At 42.0% G+C, this 16,524-nt stretch overlaps 1 protein-coding gene across 1 annotated transcript in view; it reads left to right on the forward strand.

The window, feature by feature from the left end:
• Positions 1-16,524, forward strand: part of abtb2b (ankyrin repeat and BTB (POZ) domain containing 2b) — a 43,268-nt gene that overhangs the window by 19,233 nt on the left and 7,511 nt on the right. The window contains exons 2-3 of the mRNA XM_061721468.1: positions 7,200-7,349; positions 11,983-12,193. Coding sequence (XP_061577452.1) covers positions 7,200-7,349; positions 11,983-12,193 — 361 coding nt within the window. The remainder of the gene's footprint in view (positions 1-7,199; positions 7,350-11,982; positions 12,194-16,524) is intronic.

Here is a 16,524-nt window from a genome sequence, read left to right on the forward strand (position 1 = left end):
GAATTAGAAGCTCAGTCTCATAAGTACCCCTGAGTCACAGATTGCTTTTTATAGCTGTTGGTTAGTCAGGGGTTGAGGTGATAATGAAAAAGTGCAGAATCTCATATTGGTGTGGTTTTAGTCCTTATTTTGATGTTTAATTTAGTTTATTAATGACAAAACCGTTGTAATATCATGAGACAAAAGCAGGCTGCAATTTAAATGTGCAGAAAAAGCCAATGAAACAGTGTTGGGAAATTTTCTAAAGGCAATAGAATGAACTTCTGTTCATATTTATTCTATCTGTTTATGATATAATAAGAGAATTAAGAGTTATTGCTCAGTCAAACTAGTGAATTGATTCTAGCAGTTTTCCATGGATGTGTCATATCAAATATACATCAGAGCACATACTTAAAAGTCTAAAAAGATTTTTATGTATCTGTGTGTTTGTGTTGGTGCGTGTTAATGTGAATGGAGCTGGTCTAAGTTCAGACCTTTCCTCAATGGGCATGTTGTCTGCCATCCAAACTGACTGGCTCTGTTCTCGCGCCAGCGTTCCAGCTGAGAGAAAACGATCTGATCACACACACAGACAGAGAGCAATTAGAGAGCACATACTCACATTATGCTTCTTTGCCCAGCCGGCTGGCTCATAGGGTTCGTTGTCGAGAGCTGAATAGAGGGCAGCTTGTTCTTGAAAGGGACCTTACCTGTTTGTGTTCGAAACAAGCAAATACAACAGCTAGCCCTTAATCTGCTGCCACATATCATCCACTTTCATTGAAATCATATTTAATTGATTGACCTGTACTTCTCACAGTGACGACCAAAAACCAAAATAAACTTTAGTTTTTGGTTAAGTCCTTCTTCTCATGACTGTTTGGGGACAACGTCATCTTGATAGTAAAAGTAAATTCCAGCAGAGCAGATCTGAGGTTAGATTTGATGCTGATCTCATATTGCTGCGTGTATATGCAGTAGCGGTAATCTTGTAACATCAGAGAAGCAAAACCAGTTCCATTCATAGCATAATGTAGTCCCAGTTCTAGCGATGTGCAATAAACCACGATCATAAGAAACCATTTCCTCAGTAATACATTTCCTCAGTAATTCATCTATATTGTCCCCTCGGTGCACACTGAATTGATGGCATATCTGGAAACAGTTATCCTTGGATGAAACTAGCTAGCCAAAGGTTATCTTATCTAGTCTACTGCAGTTTGTCTGGAATGTAAAATAAAACATGACTGGAGAGAGAAAGATGGAAAGTAAAGTAAAGTAAAGTAAAGGAGAGGAGAGGAAAGGATAGAGAAAAGTCATGCTTAGGATTAGATTAGCTTGTATAGAGCTTACAGTCATTTTCAGGGCTGTGGGAAATCAAACCGTGTGTGTGTGTGTGTGTGTGTGTGTGTGCGTGTGTGTTTGGTTTGGGGGGCGGTGGATAGGTATGTTATTGCAGACCGCATTCACAACTCTGCAGTCATGTTGTTGCTCTATTGGAACCAGAGAAAGTGGCTTATGACGATCACCTTGGATATGTTCAAAACCATTTTACACGACTCAACATATTTTATTCATCTTGCTGGATTTTCCATATGAGCAGAGGTTAGCGCTCATAAAATTCAGCAGGTTGTGGGGGATTCACATCTAAACCATGCATCTTTACATCGTCTCTGTTTTGTCTTTGGATTCCGGGCAAACCTGCACAGGCCCTGCGACAATCAGTTGCAGATGTGCTCCCAGACTACCGAAGGCACCGTAGCCACATAGTTGTTTTTATTAACATGCCTGCCTGTTGGCTTATATACCAGTAGATCATCATGGACAGAAAGGGAGTGAATGACTCCTCCTTGCATCTCGGTTGTAGTGTTGTTCTCTGATGAACGATGTGTGGGTGCTCTGGCGCTGTGACCAGGGGAAGCCCCCCTTCGCACAGCTGATACGCCGACTTCCTCTTTTAGCTCCAGCTGATTGCCACCTCTGACTCTTTGCGGCCGAGGTCACCAGAAAGTGTCAGGTGGACACTGACCAGACCCCATTCTGCTTGTCTGTCGCAGTCTGATTTATCACTTTGGAACAGGCGTGTGTGCAAATCTGAGGTTGTGCATGAAAGAGATTAGTAGCCTGTGATGATTTTTAAATTAGAAGCATTACAAAATAAACACAAACATTCCAGTGAATGGAGACTAGAGTCTAACAAGTGTGAGCAGCCTTGGCATGTGAATGCTTCTCTGTCTGCCTTCAATCAAAGATAGATAGCTTTTATTTTTAAAAGCACACTTATATGTCAGCAAGTCAAATAGATGATTATTTTTAACCCAAAACAGCAGTGCTTCACTTTAAGTTTCTAAATGCTCCTCTGTCTTACTAAAAATCTATTTAGATAAGGATCACGAGGAGGGCTCTCCAGAGCAAGCACTTGGATATTTTTAACCTATACGTTGAATCGCTGGAGCTTCTGAAGCCGAACAAAGCTCGTCTCTGTGCACATATATTCCTTTGCTGTTGTCATTTTTTTTTCTTCTCAGCCTCATGTTGAGTCCTTCTGTGTGACTTGTAATGTAAAAGCATAGACAGGAATGTGGTGATGTGTGGAAAACAGGTGTTTTGGAGGCTTTACGTGTGAAAAACAAGAGGTCAGGCCTTTGAGTGAAAGATCACATCTGGCGTATGGATTCCACTGAAGTGAAGAGAAAATGGAAGTACAAGTGTCTGTGCGCTTCATTTGTTGTGTAAAAGACGCACTCGGTGTGTCTTTCAGAGGATCAGGAGATGGTGGGAGTGATACACACCCAATGACAGCCCTGTCAAACACTATACTATTGTGTGCAATTTCACAAGCTCGTAGCCCCCTGGACCAGCATCAGAGTTCCTTTTTGGGCAGGGGAAGTGTCTTTGAAGCCCCATTTCCCTCGACACTCTGATCCATCCACCCTGTAATGAATGAAGAGGCTGTTAAAGGAGGAAAGGCAGGTGTTGTCTTTTGTGTTTGTGCGCACACACACACACACTCTCCTGATCTGTGAGTTTTCTTTTTGGCTTAATGAGAGTATCCAGCAAGAGCTTAGTTAACCAGGCTGGTTTTCACACGCTCTCTGCAGTAGACAAAACAAACCGGCAAACACAAACCAAGTACGCTGAGAGAATGTCTTTTTGCGGTGAGAAATGAAACTAAAGACAGAAAATCACATTTTCTCCAAGGTCTGTCACTGAAAACTGTTTATAAATCACTGCGCTGAAACGTGTCCTTCTAAAGTTATATTCTACTGATAAAGTCAAGCGCAAGGTGACTTAAGCAATCTTGTAGCACAAATGTTTTGGTGTTTATCTAAATGATCAAATATTTGATCGTATTGATTCACAGGCAGTCCAAACTGAAGTGTGTGCTTTGCACGGATTCAGCATGGCTGCTCGTCCGAGAACTGTGGGCTGTGGTTATCAGGTCTGTTATTGATGGTGCAACCAAAATACCCTGAGATACGAGAGCTGGCACCGGCCTCTAACGTGCAGCTATCTAATCTCCAAGTGCTCCCACACTTCTGCTGAAAACACAAACTTGGAGTCAAGTCATGCAAACTGCAACTTTGTGAGATAAGTTCAGATAATACAAGAGCAACAAGGAGGGAGAGTCCAGGCATGTTTGGCAGCCGGTGATGGAGTCACTTCCACCTGTTTTTCTTTTGTGTATGGTAAAGACAGATTGCACTTGAATTGTTCTGATTACCCAGAAGGAAACAGAAACATTGTTGTAATATGATACGAGATGATGCTTAGAAGAGACGGCCCACCTGGGATACTTCCGAAAATGTTCCACATTTTTCTGAGGTTTCCTGACAGAAAGTCAAACATTATGTTTAGTGATGGATTGGATGAGCTTGGAAGCGCTGCAGTGTCTCGGGGAGATGGTTTGTATGGGCTGGGAGCTGGCACAGTTTCTGCTGTGATTTGTAGCTGAAATTCCCACATGACATGTGCAGGGTGAGCCTCAAAAATGGATCCATAATAGCCACAAAAGAATTCATCCCTCATGGCACTTGTTTTCCGCTTTCCTTATCCTCTTCAGTCTCAGATCTTTCCCCCAGACACCGAAAAGTTGTTCCTGTTCTTTTGTATGACTCATTCACCCTCTAATAAAACAGTACGCCCCTTAGTCCCTCTCCCTCATCCCCTTCTCTCTGTCTTACACTCTCCCAGCACCAGAGGAGGAGAAAAAAAACTCCCATAATGCCGGAGCTGCTGGTGCTCATGATATTAGTGGTGGTGGGGACAGGCCCTGGTTGGCTTGCAGACCAACATCGGGCCCAAATGACGCAGGCTGGGGTTCAGCGGTGAGGCGAGCGGAGGGGTGGGACTCTGGGAAACGCTGAGCAGCGTGTGTGAATATCCACCGCAGCTTTGGAGGATCATAGCAGAATCAGTTGAAACTATATTAACAAAGTTTCGGCTTTGGTCCCATCACAAGTGTACCAGAAATACATGAGAAACTTTACTAAATCTGTTTCTAAGCTGGCTTATTTTGAATGCAGGAAACAAGAGGCGCATTGTGCTTTAACAGTTGACTGCACGAACAGCTGAATGATTCCTGAATTGTTTCACACTGCTGTGTTACACCAGTTTAATTCGTCTTAGGGGTCTTGTGAAGTTTATATTTTAAAACGTCCTATAAATTTCTTGTGCCTTAGTACAGTTTGAAGACTGGAATTACATCATCGTTGCTTTCTCAGTAAATCATACCTTGTGAGAATAGCTCTTTACATGTCCACACCTTTGTTCACTCCTTCAAACAACACTCGCTCATTTTTAACATCCACTGTAATGAGACCGTTTCTTAAAATAGCTTTGTTCATCAAGACGCAGGAGAATCTATAACAGAAGCAAGAAGAGAAACTAGTCTAGTGAATGTCACACGTCGTACAGTAACACGGGCCACTGCGGTGCCTTAACAGAAATCACTGTGAAGCTGGAGAGTAAACGGCGTAAAACGTTTAAGACAATGTTTTTAAGAATGCAGCCATCAATATCGATCTCTTTCCACCACTTTCTGAAGAAATGATTGTCCAAGGCCAAATGAGAATAAATGTGGAGTTATGAAAGCTTTTTCACCCAAACTTTAGTCTTTAATGACAAACAACCTGCACAAATACGTTAGTAATACTGCGAATGATACGTCAGATGACATAGTTTATATGTACAGATGCGAGCAGGGAGGGTTTCAGGCTTTTGTGTGTTTTGTTTGTGTGACGTCCGTGCTCTTTGTGGCAGCAGTGCTCTGCTAGCACTCTGCCGTTTCTATTGTGTTGGAATGGAGACTCAGCACATATTATACAAGTCAGATGGTGCAGAGAAAATACGAGAGAGAATGAGAATGAAAGATTCAGTTTCACTTTTTGTGTGAGACTGGACTCTATTTGGAAACCAAACTCTTTAATTCAATCAATGTGGTTTTCATTTTTGTAGAACCACTTAAAAATCAACTTTGCTTTGTAAGGATATCAGTCCCTCAGGATGTCCCCCGTACTCGTCAGCTGAGGAAATCCAACTCTCACTCTTACTGTGTTAAGATTACGTTGTTGCTTTCTTGATCTCCAGCATCGCCTCTGCTGATGTTTTATGCTCGCAGGGACGTACAAGACCAGAAAGAAGACTTCTAATTTAAACTTTCTCTGTTCTTTTCCCTTATTTATAATTCAGTCCCATGGTGTCATGTTTTTTCTTTGATGTTTAAAGTTAATAGAAATGTATTTACTGAATATATAAAGCATTCAAATAACCTAGTTTTATGGTGTATCATAAAAAAAAAGAAGAATAGAATCAGAACCTATAGGCAACGTTGTATACGCATGCAAAGATTTGATGGTCATCTTGTGGGTTCGACCATTCTTAATATAGTCAGCTATAAGTAGTATGAACCGAGGAACTTACAGCAGTTTTTCCTTTTAGCATCCATCTCTGATTCTAGCCGTAGCACACCAGATGCCAGAGCCACATGGGAATGTCATTTAAGGGATGGTACCCCATGTTTCCCCCTTTGGGACATCAGGGTTCCTTTAAGAAAACTAGCCTCTTTTCCTCAGGCTTTTTAGATGTACCACAAACCTGCACTAATCAGTTTTCCTCTTTCCTTTTCTCTTTTCTGTCCTCAGCCCCATTCCCCTCACTCATTTCCTAAAAACAAGGCCAAAATAAAGTTTATCACTCAGATCAGTTTGATGTACGGCAGTTTACGACATCTTCTTGGTTCTTACACACACAGATCACGTCTGAGCCAAGAACCCCGTAGAGAGACGCTAAAAGGCAGAAATTAAGCACTCGGCTAGCGCCCTCACCGACTACATTTAGCTTAAAAAGCAGCAATTACAGCAGTAATAGAGCAGGATGCTGTTTTTGGATTATGTAAGGACATAACCTCCTTGCCCGTGAGCAGTCTGACAGCAGGCCGTCGTGTAGATTAGAAGAGCAACCCTGGTGTTTAACTGTAACGTGAATGAAGACGAGAGATATTTCTGAGTTGGCACTTTAATTCGGCTTTCATTTGGACTTTTGTTAACTGCTGCCTCCCTCTCCTCCCCCTCTCCTCCTCCCCCTCCTCATGATCTCCTGAACCCAGCCGTCTCTTCTCGGCGATGGCTGGGCTGGGCTGCTGGGTCTCTCGAGGTTACATTGAAAGAGGAAATACCACAGTCGTCTCAGATTGGGCCTAGTTACACTATTTTTGCTCGTTTCGTTGACTTTCTGTGCTCACTTCCAGTTCTGCCCTTATTTAACCTCCTTCTGCCTTACCCTCTGCACGTCATCCATCCACTCTCCCTGAAAGCTGCATCTAATAGTTTCAGGCACACAAGCATGTATGCTATGTGTTGTATTTATGCCAGGAATGTCAAATGTTTTGCAGTAACACAGAGATGTTTTGAGAGAGGCCTTGGTCTTCATCTCGCATGCTGTCCTTTGCATTTGTTTTGTCTGTATTACCCTGACATCATGAGTGTGTAATGTTTGTTCCGTCTTGAGAGCAATACTCCTGCTCCCTTTAGTGTTTATTTGCCTTCTTCAGTGTTGGTTACGTGTAAGCAGGAGTGCAAATACACTAAATGAATACTATCAGCAATTGTTTAGGGGTTTCTGTTGGAGCAGTTGGCCTGGAGTCACACAATATACGGAGGGTTGTTTACGAGGCCCAGACAGACCTTAGAGGATTTTCTCTGTTCTTGTGTTTGCAGGTGTTTTATCGCTCCCAGCCCATTTCAGTCCCTACACAGAGAACCAGCAGACGTCTGTCGACAGCAGGGAGGATGCTTACGCCCAGCTGGAGCTGAGGACACTGGAGCAGTCCCTGCTGGCCACCTGCGTGGGCAGCATCTCCGAGCTCAGTGAGTGAACATATCACACATTATTCTATGAGCTCATGCTCACACTTTTTGTATTAGCAAGTTCATTCTCAGTTTAGTTGACTGGATCCCTGTGAGCTTTCAAGACACATAAACAATGTGATTCAACAAGTATTCGTGTTAAAACAAGCACATATTTCTGGATATCTGATACATTTTTAAATACTTCATAGTAGGGCTGGGCGATATGGACCAAAAGTAATATCTCGATATTTTCTAGCTAAATGGCGATACTCGATATATATCTCGATATTTTTTCTGTGCCATAATTGGGGTTTCCCCCAAAGCATTATAGCATAGCATCTCTGTTACCTTCATTTTTTTCTGAGGCAAACCCTTAAAAAAACAGTCAGTTTTAATACAAAGCCTCGTGCCAAATGTCACACAGGTTCCTTTATTAACAGAGTTCTGCACAATATCAAAATGTATAAAACAAATGAAATAAAAATAAACTGCCTGCATATATAGAATAAAATGCTTTCCACTGAGGTTGACAGTTGTGCAAATAACAAAACATTTGTGCAAATCCCAAATAAAACATTCAAGTCAATTTGTCACAAAATAAGCTATATCAAAATCATAAAAAAAAAAAAATGTAAAAAAAACAAAAAAAAACAAAAAAAAAAATTGAAATCGATATAAACGATATTGTCTCGTACCATATCGTGTTTGAAAATATATCGATATATATTAAAATCTCGATATATTGCCAAGCCTTACTTCATAGTATGGTTTCATTTCTAAAAAAATAAATACTACATGGTTTACAATAGTATACCATGAGCCAACCATATTTTCTTTGCTCACAAATACATTTGTTGCAGTGGATTTTGTTTAGATAGAAATGAGTTTTGTTCAATACAAATTGAGAAGAAAGATGCTGAAGCACTGTTTGAAGCATTTGTTAGTATGTCAGGTCAGTAAAAGTTATATTGGATGGTTGATCAAAGAAAACTGTCACAGGCAGAGCAGGAAGTCTTTGCAGGATACAGGAGAGTAAAAACAACGCTTTGTTTGTGGATGACAGAAGTCTATAAATGACACTAAAAATACACTAGAAACTCCTAACATCTATTCTAAACTTGCTGCATGTTCATTTTAAACCCTGCTTCACCAGATGCAATATTCCACTGTTTTTGCTCATAAACAGTCATTTCAATCTCCCTTTAAGACGGACAGGCTGTCAATTTACAGAAGAAAAAGAAGAAAAAAAACACAGTTAAGTCAGTTTACTGGCAAGAAGTGATGATGATGATGATAATTACTTCTTTATCACATTCTATCCTGTGATAAGTCCAATCTTGTGCTTTATTGTGCAAGTCATCTCTTGCACAGTCTTCTAAAAATAAACAACAGAATCGTGTATTTACATTTGCAGCTCTGGAGAGTAAAGTGATAATGTCTCCGCTTGTATATCCGACTTTTGTTTTGCAATGCGATGCACGGTCTCTTTTTCTTCAAGGGCAAGTTAGTGCAATGAAAAACAGTGTGACTTATTCAATATGCTGTCAGGAAGAGCCTAGTAGTGTCTCTCCTTTTGAATAAGTTGAATACTGCTTCTTAGATGAATCTAGTCATGGAAAGTGTGAAGTGTAAGCGACTGAGACGCGAGGACTGAATATAAGTTTGAATGATTGGACAGATTCCCCAGAAAACTGCCAGTTTTACACTTGAGGCATTCATACGCATGGTTGAACTGTGTGCCACTGTTCACGTGGGCTGTTTAAACTGGACGCTGTAATGGTGGCGACAGTGATAAATAACACAGATCTCATCAGTAATAAGCAAGAGAAAGCAGGACCAGAGTGAGGTTTAGGGAGGAAGTTTGATTTTTGGCAGGTAGTGGGTTTAGACTTATGGGGGTCAGGAAGAAACGATGGAAAGGTAGCGAGGTGAAAAGTGAGGCTGAAGCAGAGACTGAGATTAGTGTTGGTCAGAGCGGGGATAGGTTTCCTACTCCAAACGAGCCAACACTCTGTCATTTGTTCCTCTAGCACAAGGCCACGTTCATAAACTGCCGCCGTTAGTAGGGCATTAAGAAAGTACAGGCACCCTCTTTCTCTCCCTTTCGCTCAGTGGTCTCTTTGTGCCACCTCTCTCTGGCGGGGTGAAGCTGGGTTAATCTGGGCCGGACTGGCATCCAGACTCAGCCTTGCCTAAAAACACACACAGGCACGTGTCCAGTCATTCGCAGACACACAACAACAACAAAAAAAGCCACACTGGGTTTAACGCTTTGATCAGAACCCAAAAGAGCAGGCAGACACAGGGGCATGTGTAGTGAGCGGTTCAGTCCGGCCGGATCTGTTAACTGGATGCTGCCAGACGGGCAGACACCCAGCATCCATAAACATGACACACAATGGAGGGCAGGATACCGGACATTTTAGCTACATTTCCAGAATTGTTGGCAACACAGTGTCATTTATTTTAATATTTTATTGTCATCTCGTCTACCACAAACTCTGGGAGACAAGGACATTTGACCATCCAATCAGCCAAGCTAGATATTAAAAGTAAGACTAAAATGATCTCTTGCTGAAGCCTATAAAGCCAGTTCGTAACGGGAGACCACATAAAAAGATTTTGATGAAATCAATTAAACTGATGACTTTTACATTTGTTATTCTTTGAAAGATTTATTATTCTTTCTTTTTTTCCCTTTTAGAAGTCGTGTTTCATCAAGATTAGGAATGGGCGATATTTTACCGTTCACGATATACCGTCCAAAAAATTCCTCACGATAAGAATTTGTCATCTCGCGATAAAAACGATAAATTCCCTTTGATAAAGTTTTTGTGTAAAAATGATTTATGGTTCTGCGTTAAATCCACAACGTACAGGAAGGAAGGAAGGAAGGAAGGAAGGAAGGAAGTAAGGAAGGAAGGAAGGAAGGAAGGAAGGAAGGAAGGAAGGAAGGAAGGAAGGAAGGAAGGAAGGAAGGAAGGAAGGAAGGAAGGAAGGAAGGAAGGAAGGAAGGAAGGAAGGAAGGAAGGAAGGAAGGAAGGAAGGAAGGAAGGAAGGAAGGAAGGAAGGGAGGGAGGGAGGGAGGGAGGAAGGGAGGAAGGGAGGAAGGAGAAAAGAGGAAGGGAAGAAGGAAGGAGAGAGCAGGAGGAAAGAAGGTAGGAAGGAAGGAAGGAAATGAGCCAGAAAGAAAGAAAGAAAGAAAGAAAGAAAGAAAGAAAGAAAGAAAGAAAGAAAGAAAGAAAGAAAGAAAGAAAGAAAGAAAGAAAGAAAGAAAGAAAGAAAGAAAGAAAGAAAGAAAGAAAGAAAGAAAGAAAGAAAGAAAGAAAGAAAGAAAGAAAGAAAGAAAGGATAAATTCCCGTTGATGACGATTTGTGTAACAAACATGGCAGATCTGAGAGCAAGAAAGATTTATAGTTACAAAGGTGGAGTTGAATTGGTATTTTTTAATCGTTATCGGGATAAATGCCGGAAATTATCGTGATACATTTTTTAGTCCATACCGCCCATCCCTAATCAAGATATATTTAAAAATAAGTGTTCACAACCAACTTTATTGTCCTCGTGGTTTCCAGAGGAACTCCAATATAATCTGTAATCTATGAATGAAGTATCTCATATTCTTCTGACCCCGAGAGCTTAGTTTAGCTTGGGGGCACAATACAGGCCTGAAAAGCTCGGAGAGGCTCTCCGCCTTGGGCAGGAATTCCCGGGAGACCTCCTGGAGCTACATTTACTGGTGGACAGCACAAAGGAGGCCCTTTAGCTTGAAGTGGGGTCTGTTTTGGGAGGGCCACCTCAATGTTACTCCCCTCCAAGTCTCCCCAAAGAACCCCTAATGTTGACACGTACACATTCACACAGCTTAACTCTGCTTAACTGTTTGGCATCCTACAACATAATCTGGTTCGATATTAACCCAGGAGTAATTATGCTAAATGATTGCAACATGATCCCAAGTTCAGCCGGGCCTCTCTTCCTCACGCAGCCCCTCCTTCTCCTTCCTAAAACCGTGATGACCGATAGTCCAAGCTTTAGATCCTTGCAGCACTATTCCCTCATTTTCATATCTTCTCCCTCTCTGTTCATTTTAGTCAAACGTGTCATTTCTGAAATAGTTTTTTAAATTCACTATGTTTTTTCCTCACATGGATCGTCAGATGAGGCTAAAATATACAAGACTGAGCTCGTTTTTGATCACACGACCAACTCTCGGCTCTTGAGCCTGAGTAGTGATTGAACTGGGCCACTGCATAAACAGTCGAACAGTTCATTAAGAGCCTGTGGTCAACTGGTCTGTTTGCCCATTAACCCCATCAGTGATTAAAAATAAATGGCCATTTAAGACCAGCAATCTGGCTTTACTTACTGATAATGGCACCACTAATGACAGATACCACGAGAGACATGGTATAAAGCACAATAGCAAAACGGTTCAGGAACAAAAAGGAAATCCGGTTTGACTAGGAGCCCACAGGGTTCATACTCGACGTTGAACTCCAATTACAGATTCGGCACACGTGCCAGTGCACTGATATTTTTAGCATGGTTCCAGTATTACAAACCTGAGAAAATATAATGACCAGCTTTATGTTTATGATTGCAAGCAGCAGCTACCGAGCCATCTAACGGCCTTTTCTTTTGTTCCAGGTGACTTGGTGTCCCGTGCCATGCACCACATGCAGCGCTTGAGTTCAGTGCGTCCGGGGCTGAGCCCGGCCCGTCACCCCCGTCCCCAGCAGCCCGTTTCCTGGTCGCCTGACGCCCTCCACACCCTTTACTACTTCCTGCGCTGCCCACAAATGGAGTCCATGGAGAATCCCAACTTGGATCCCCCACGCATGGCTCTCAGCAAAGAGCGGTAGGAATCACGGATGGTTGCATGCAAGCATTTCACGTTTGGTCAAAGTGTGTAGCAGTTAGCTCTATAACAGATATAATCTTGGGGAATTCTGTTTTTCATGGCCCACCTAAAGAATATAAACTGTATTGTTCCTTGTTTTTCCTTTTTATTTTTAAAATCCTGATCACATGTGGTATTAGAGAGGAGTTAATTTGGTTAATTCTGGTTGGTTCAAATACACAAGCTGAAAACCTCCAACCTCCAAAATTAACAAATAGGTTCTAATCGTAGTGGTCTGTGATCTTTGAAGTGTTACAGCCCTGCAGGTTAATTCAAAATCAGACAAAAGCTCCCAGGTGTTAAAGTTAGTCTGACAGAGGGGTATTAGCCCCATAAGGTGTGAATTAAGCAGAAGACCTTTTGTTCAAGGGACCTTAGGTGGTACAAATGGTCTGTAATTTGTTCACGTCTCCTCAGATTTTTCTCAAGCTCTGAAGCAAATGGTTAAAATATTTGCAGTCTGGATGCAATGCAGAGCTCACTTTTACGTTTCACTTGAATGTTCTAGCTTCCTCTGCGTAGGTGATGGTTCCAACACTTTTAGCAAATTGTTGGCTTTAAAAATATAAAATATGTTTCAGCATGTTTTATTTCCAAAGAAGGCAGAGAGTAACACCATGACCTTATGTCATCAAATTTGTTAAAACTCGTCGCTAAAACCCGCTTGAATGCATTTTTCAACGTGTGCTACACTCACGTCTGTAGGCGTTTTGCATTTCTCGCTAAAACATTTGGAGTTCTATGTGATTCAGTCTTTGTTGTTTCCACTCGGTTACTGCTTTAACCTCTAAACAGACATGTTTGTCATTGTTTGGTTATGACGAAGATAAAACAGCTGTAAAATGTTGGATGCACATTTTTGTGATGAATAAGCCAAATTCTCATCTTGATAAGGATAAGGAAAACCTTTATTAGGTCCGCTCTGGGGAAATGTACACTGTTTACATTAATAGTAATGTGTGTGGGCTCTTTTCCACTGAACACTGAACAAGCGCAGGGCGCGTGTGCAAGGTGGGCTTCTTGTTAACAGAACTGAACAGACTCCTTTTACTACTCGCCCCTCCCTTCCCGTGTCCTGGCTTCTTCTTCAAAGTCCTCAGATGTTGTTATTCTCCTCTTTTTTTCAGCTGGATGTATATCAGCCTGGTTTAATGCGTGCAGGGTGAAACAGTTACCCCCCTGTTATACCTTAGAATATCCCCAACATTGTTTTTTTTTTGCTTTTAATATATAAACTGCTGAAGGGGACAACTTTACTTTTCCCTGATCTGTGACTGTTTAGTATCTATAAACACTGGCTTACAGAGAGGCAAGTCAAGTGGTCGGCGAGAGCAGTGCAAACCTGGCAGTGATTATAAAGTGAGTGCCTGGTAGTAATACAGTTCTTCCCTTAAGTGGGCCTCCGTCTTTTGGACCCACCTTCTATTGAAAGCTTTCAAAAATATCGGGTAGAAAACCAAAATGTCCAGATTTATGTGAGCCATACCAAACATTATACAAGTCATGGTCCTTTTTTAAAGAAGGGGTTATATCTCGTGCAGCTGGTTCTAAGTGATGGTTCTGTTCAAGGCTACACAGTCGGGTGGGAAAATATGTTTGTGAATGCTCTTGGTTTTATATTTTCAACGAACTTGTGGGTGCTTGGAGTAACGTGCATGCCAGGCATAGCAGTAATGAGAGTGTAATGCTCGACAGTGTGACGACACTCGCCTGGACATAGCTGCACTTCTTACAGTCTGAGGCTGAGACAGACAGCGGTGTCTGTGACTGTGACATTTTTTAGCACCGTGTCGAAAGCAGCTTATTCACATATCAAACAGACTTTTCAAACGTCAAATCACCAAGGACAGGAAAATCCAATTACCACACCCAAATCTACAAATTCCTGTAGACGATGGAAAATGTCTTAGTGATATTAAATAACCAAGAAAGCTTACCTCCAACCTCAGATGAATCCGATTTGATTATATCGTATAAACGTAATCTGACTCTAAATCAGTGGTTAACCTTATGCTTTAAGACCCGATTGAAGTTTCTTACCATTTGAAATCATGCTCCCCGGCTGCAGGACATACAAGTCTAGCACCTGTGATTTACTTCTTTGGGTGGAACGCCTTTGCTTTTCATGTTGGACAGGTCAGAGTTCAAACACACCTGAGGCTGATTCAACCTGACGGCCAGGTGGAGCGAAGCAGAGCACCAGGAATAGCAGCTAAGGTTTATATGTGCCCGTGTGGGAGAGAGAGCTTGTGCATGTATGTGTGTGCGCATCTGCAACGTGCTGTTCTCAGTATGTGGCCTTTACCACGGCGGGTCAGTGGCCCAGCCGCAAGCACTATCTAGTTTCACAGTTAACAGGCATCACAGCTTTGATGCTGCACTCACACTTTGACAAAGCTGAAGTTTGTGTTTCAGGCTGAGGGGCAATAACCCAGACACAAGGGTCACATGGGGAGCGGATGAGGGGAGAAGTTCAGTTAATGAGAAATTGAGCTACAGAGAGGGGGACTTGTGGGAAAGAAGACAATCCGCTGATGTGTTCACAGACATTACTGTGGCTAATTTGTGTGGTGGCATCATTTTGCATAAATCTTTGCATCCTTCACGAGGAAACCAACGTAGCAGTCCTTAAAAGCAGAGCACTACTATTGTAAAGATTTCCTTTGCATATTAAATGAACCCTGAATGATAGAAAAGAAGGGAAGAAGCTATTTTTCTGACGGTTCAGTTGAGTGTTGAGTGCTCCAGTATGGGGTTGGTGTGGTCCTGGATTAGTGCCAGTGCTGTGCGTTCGCCTCGAAGTAAACGTGCAGTTAAGTCGCAGGGTGGATGATTTGAAGAATTCAGGAAGACAAAGACACGTGCTCAAATGAATGAACACACACGAGCGCGCGCACACGCACGCACACACTCAAAACCCAATTTTTATTCTGTGTTGAGTACAGGCCATTAAGAGAAGAATAAACATTGATTTTCAAGGCCCAGTGAGCCTCCTCTTCTCAGAAACACGACTTTCTTATCACTCTTCACTGCGGGACTCTCCACGTATTGCCAGATTCCAACCCAACCCCCTCACAACACACCCCTCCTGCCTTCTAGACATTTCCTAAACTCTGAAAACCTTCATTATATGCGCCCATCAGCCACACTTTTACCATCCCCTCCTCCTAAAGCTCCCCGTCTGCTTGTTAACTGTCACACCTGGCTGACAGCACGACCCCTCCTTCTGACTGATCACCCAGTGATAAAGCACCGAGGCTGCATGTGACACCAACCTAAACATCCAAAAAAGGCTTGAACGATTTGACGGAAGATTATCTGCAGGCCCCTGAAACCTTCATTTCTAGGCCTTCGATATATAAGGGACGCAATCAATAAAGGTCCATTAACGAATATTGTTATTAGCAGTACAACAAAAGGTTTTATTCATTCATTTAAATTTGGCGCCGCAGAGACATCAGTCTACATCAACAACTACAAACATACACTGCTTGTGTACTTACTGCCTGTATTCAAGATAACATGTGATAACATTATATTTGCATAGCATCAGTACAATGGTAACGTCGCTGCCAACAATGACATCACAGCAGGAGACGTGTATCTGACTGGTGTCCAAACGGCCATTAACTTACTGGCTGAGGCTTCATGAAGTCACACGCAGAAAATAATCACATTTCCAGTAATGAATCATTGTTTACAGATTCTGCTCACATATGGTGAGAGATACTGCAGGTACAGACAAAAAAAAGAAAGGATTAATCACAGATAACTGGCTGGAGACGTGGATTTGCCGACAGCCTCGTCACAGAGGTGTCTGAAAGGATTTAGTGATAGAAAAAGACAATGGAGAAACAAAGGAAAAGGGAGCGTTAAAATAATCCAGATGACTTTCAGAATGCCACGTTCACAGTTACCGCAGTCGGGTCGACCTCCGGCTCCTTTTTTTTCTTCTGGATTAATGACATTTTCTCTGAAGCCGCCAGACTTGGCTTCTCTTGATCATTTTTGCTCAAGATTTCAGAGTGCATTTGTGATAACATAAAGGGGATACGTCTTCTTTTTTAGTCACACTCACTTTTTCTTTCTTTTTTTATTTTTAAACCTGCTCTTGCCGGTCAAGCGACAGCAGATCAGACGCATCGCCTCCATTTTTGCAGAAGAAAAGCTGATGTGTAATTGTGCAACGAGGCAACTATCACATAAAAACAAATTAGTCATGTGTTTATCATTTATTTGAGGGTTTTATTTTCAGTGCTTGATGACGTTGAGCAGACATGCCAGTTGAA

This window comes from Cololabis saira, chromosome 5 (assembly GCF_033807715.1).
Source record: "Cololabis saira isolate AMF1-May2022 chromosome 5, fColSai1.1, whole genome shotgun sequence".
NCBI classification, from domain to species: domain Eukaryota; kingdom Metazoa; phylum Chordata; class Actinopteri; order Beloniformes; family Belonidae; genus Cololabis; species Cololabis saira.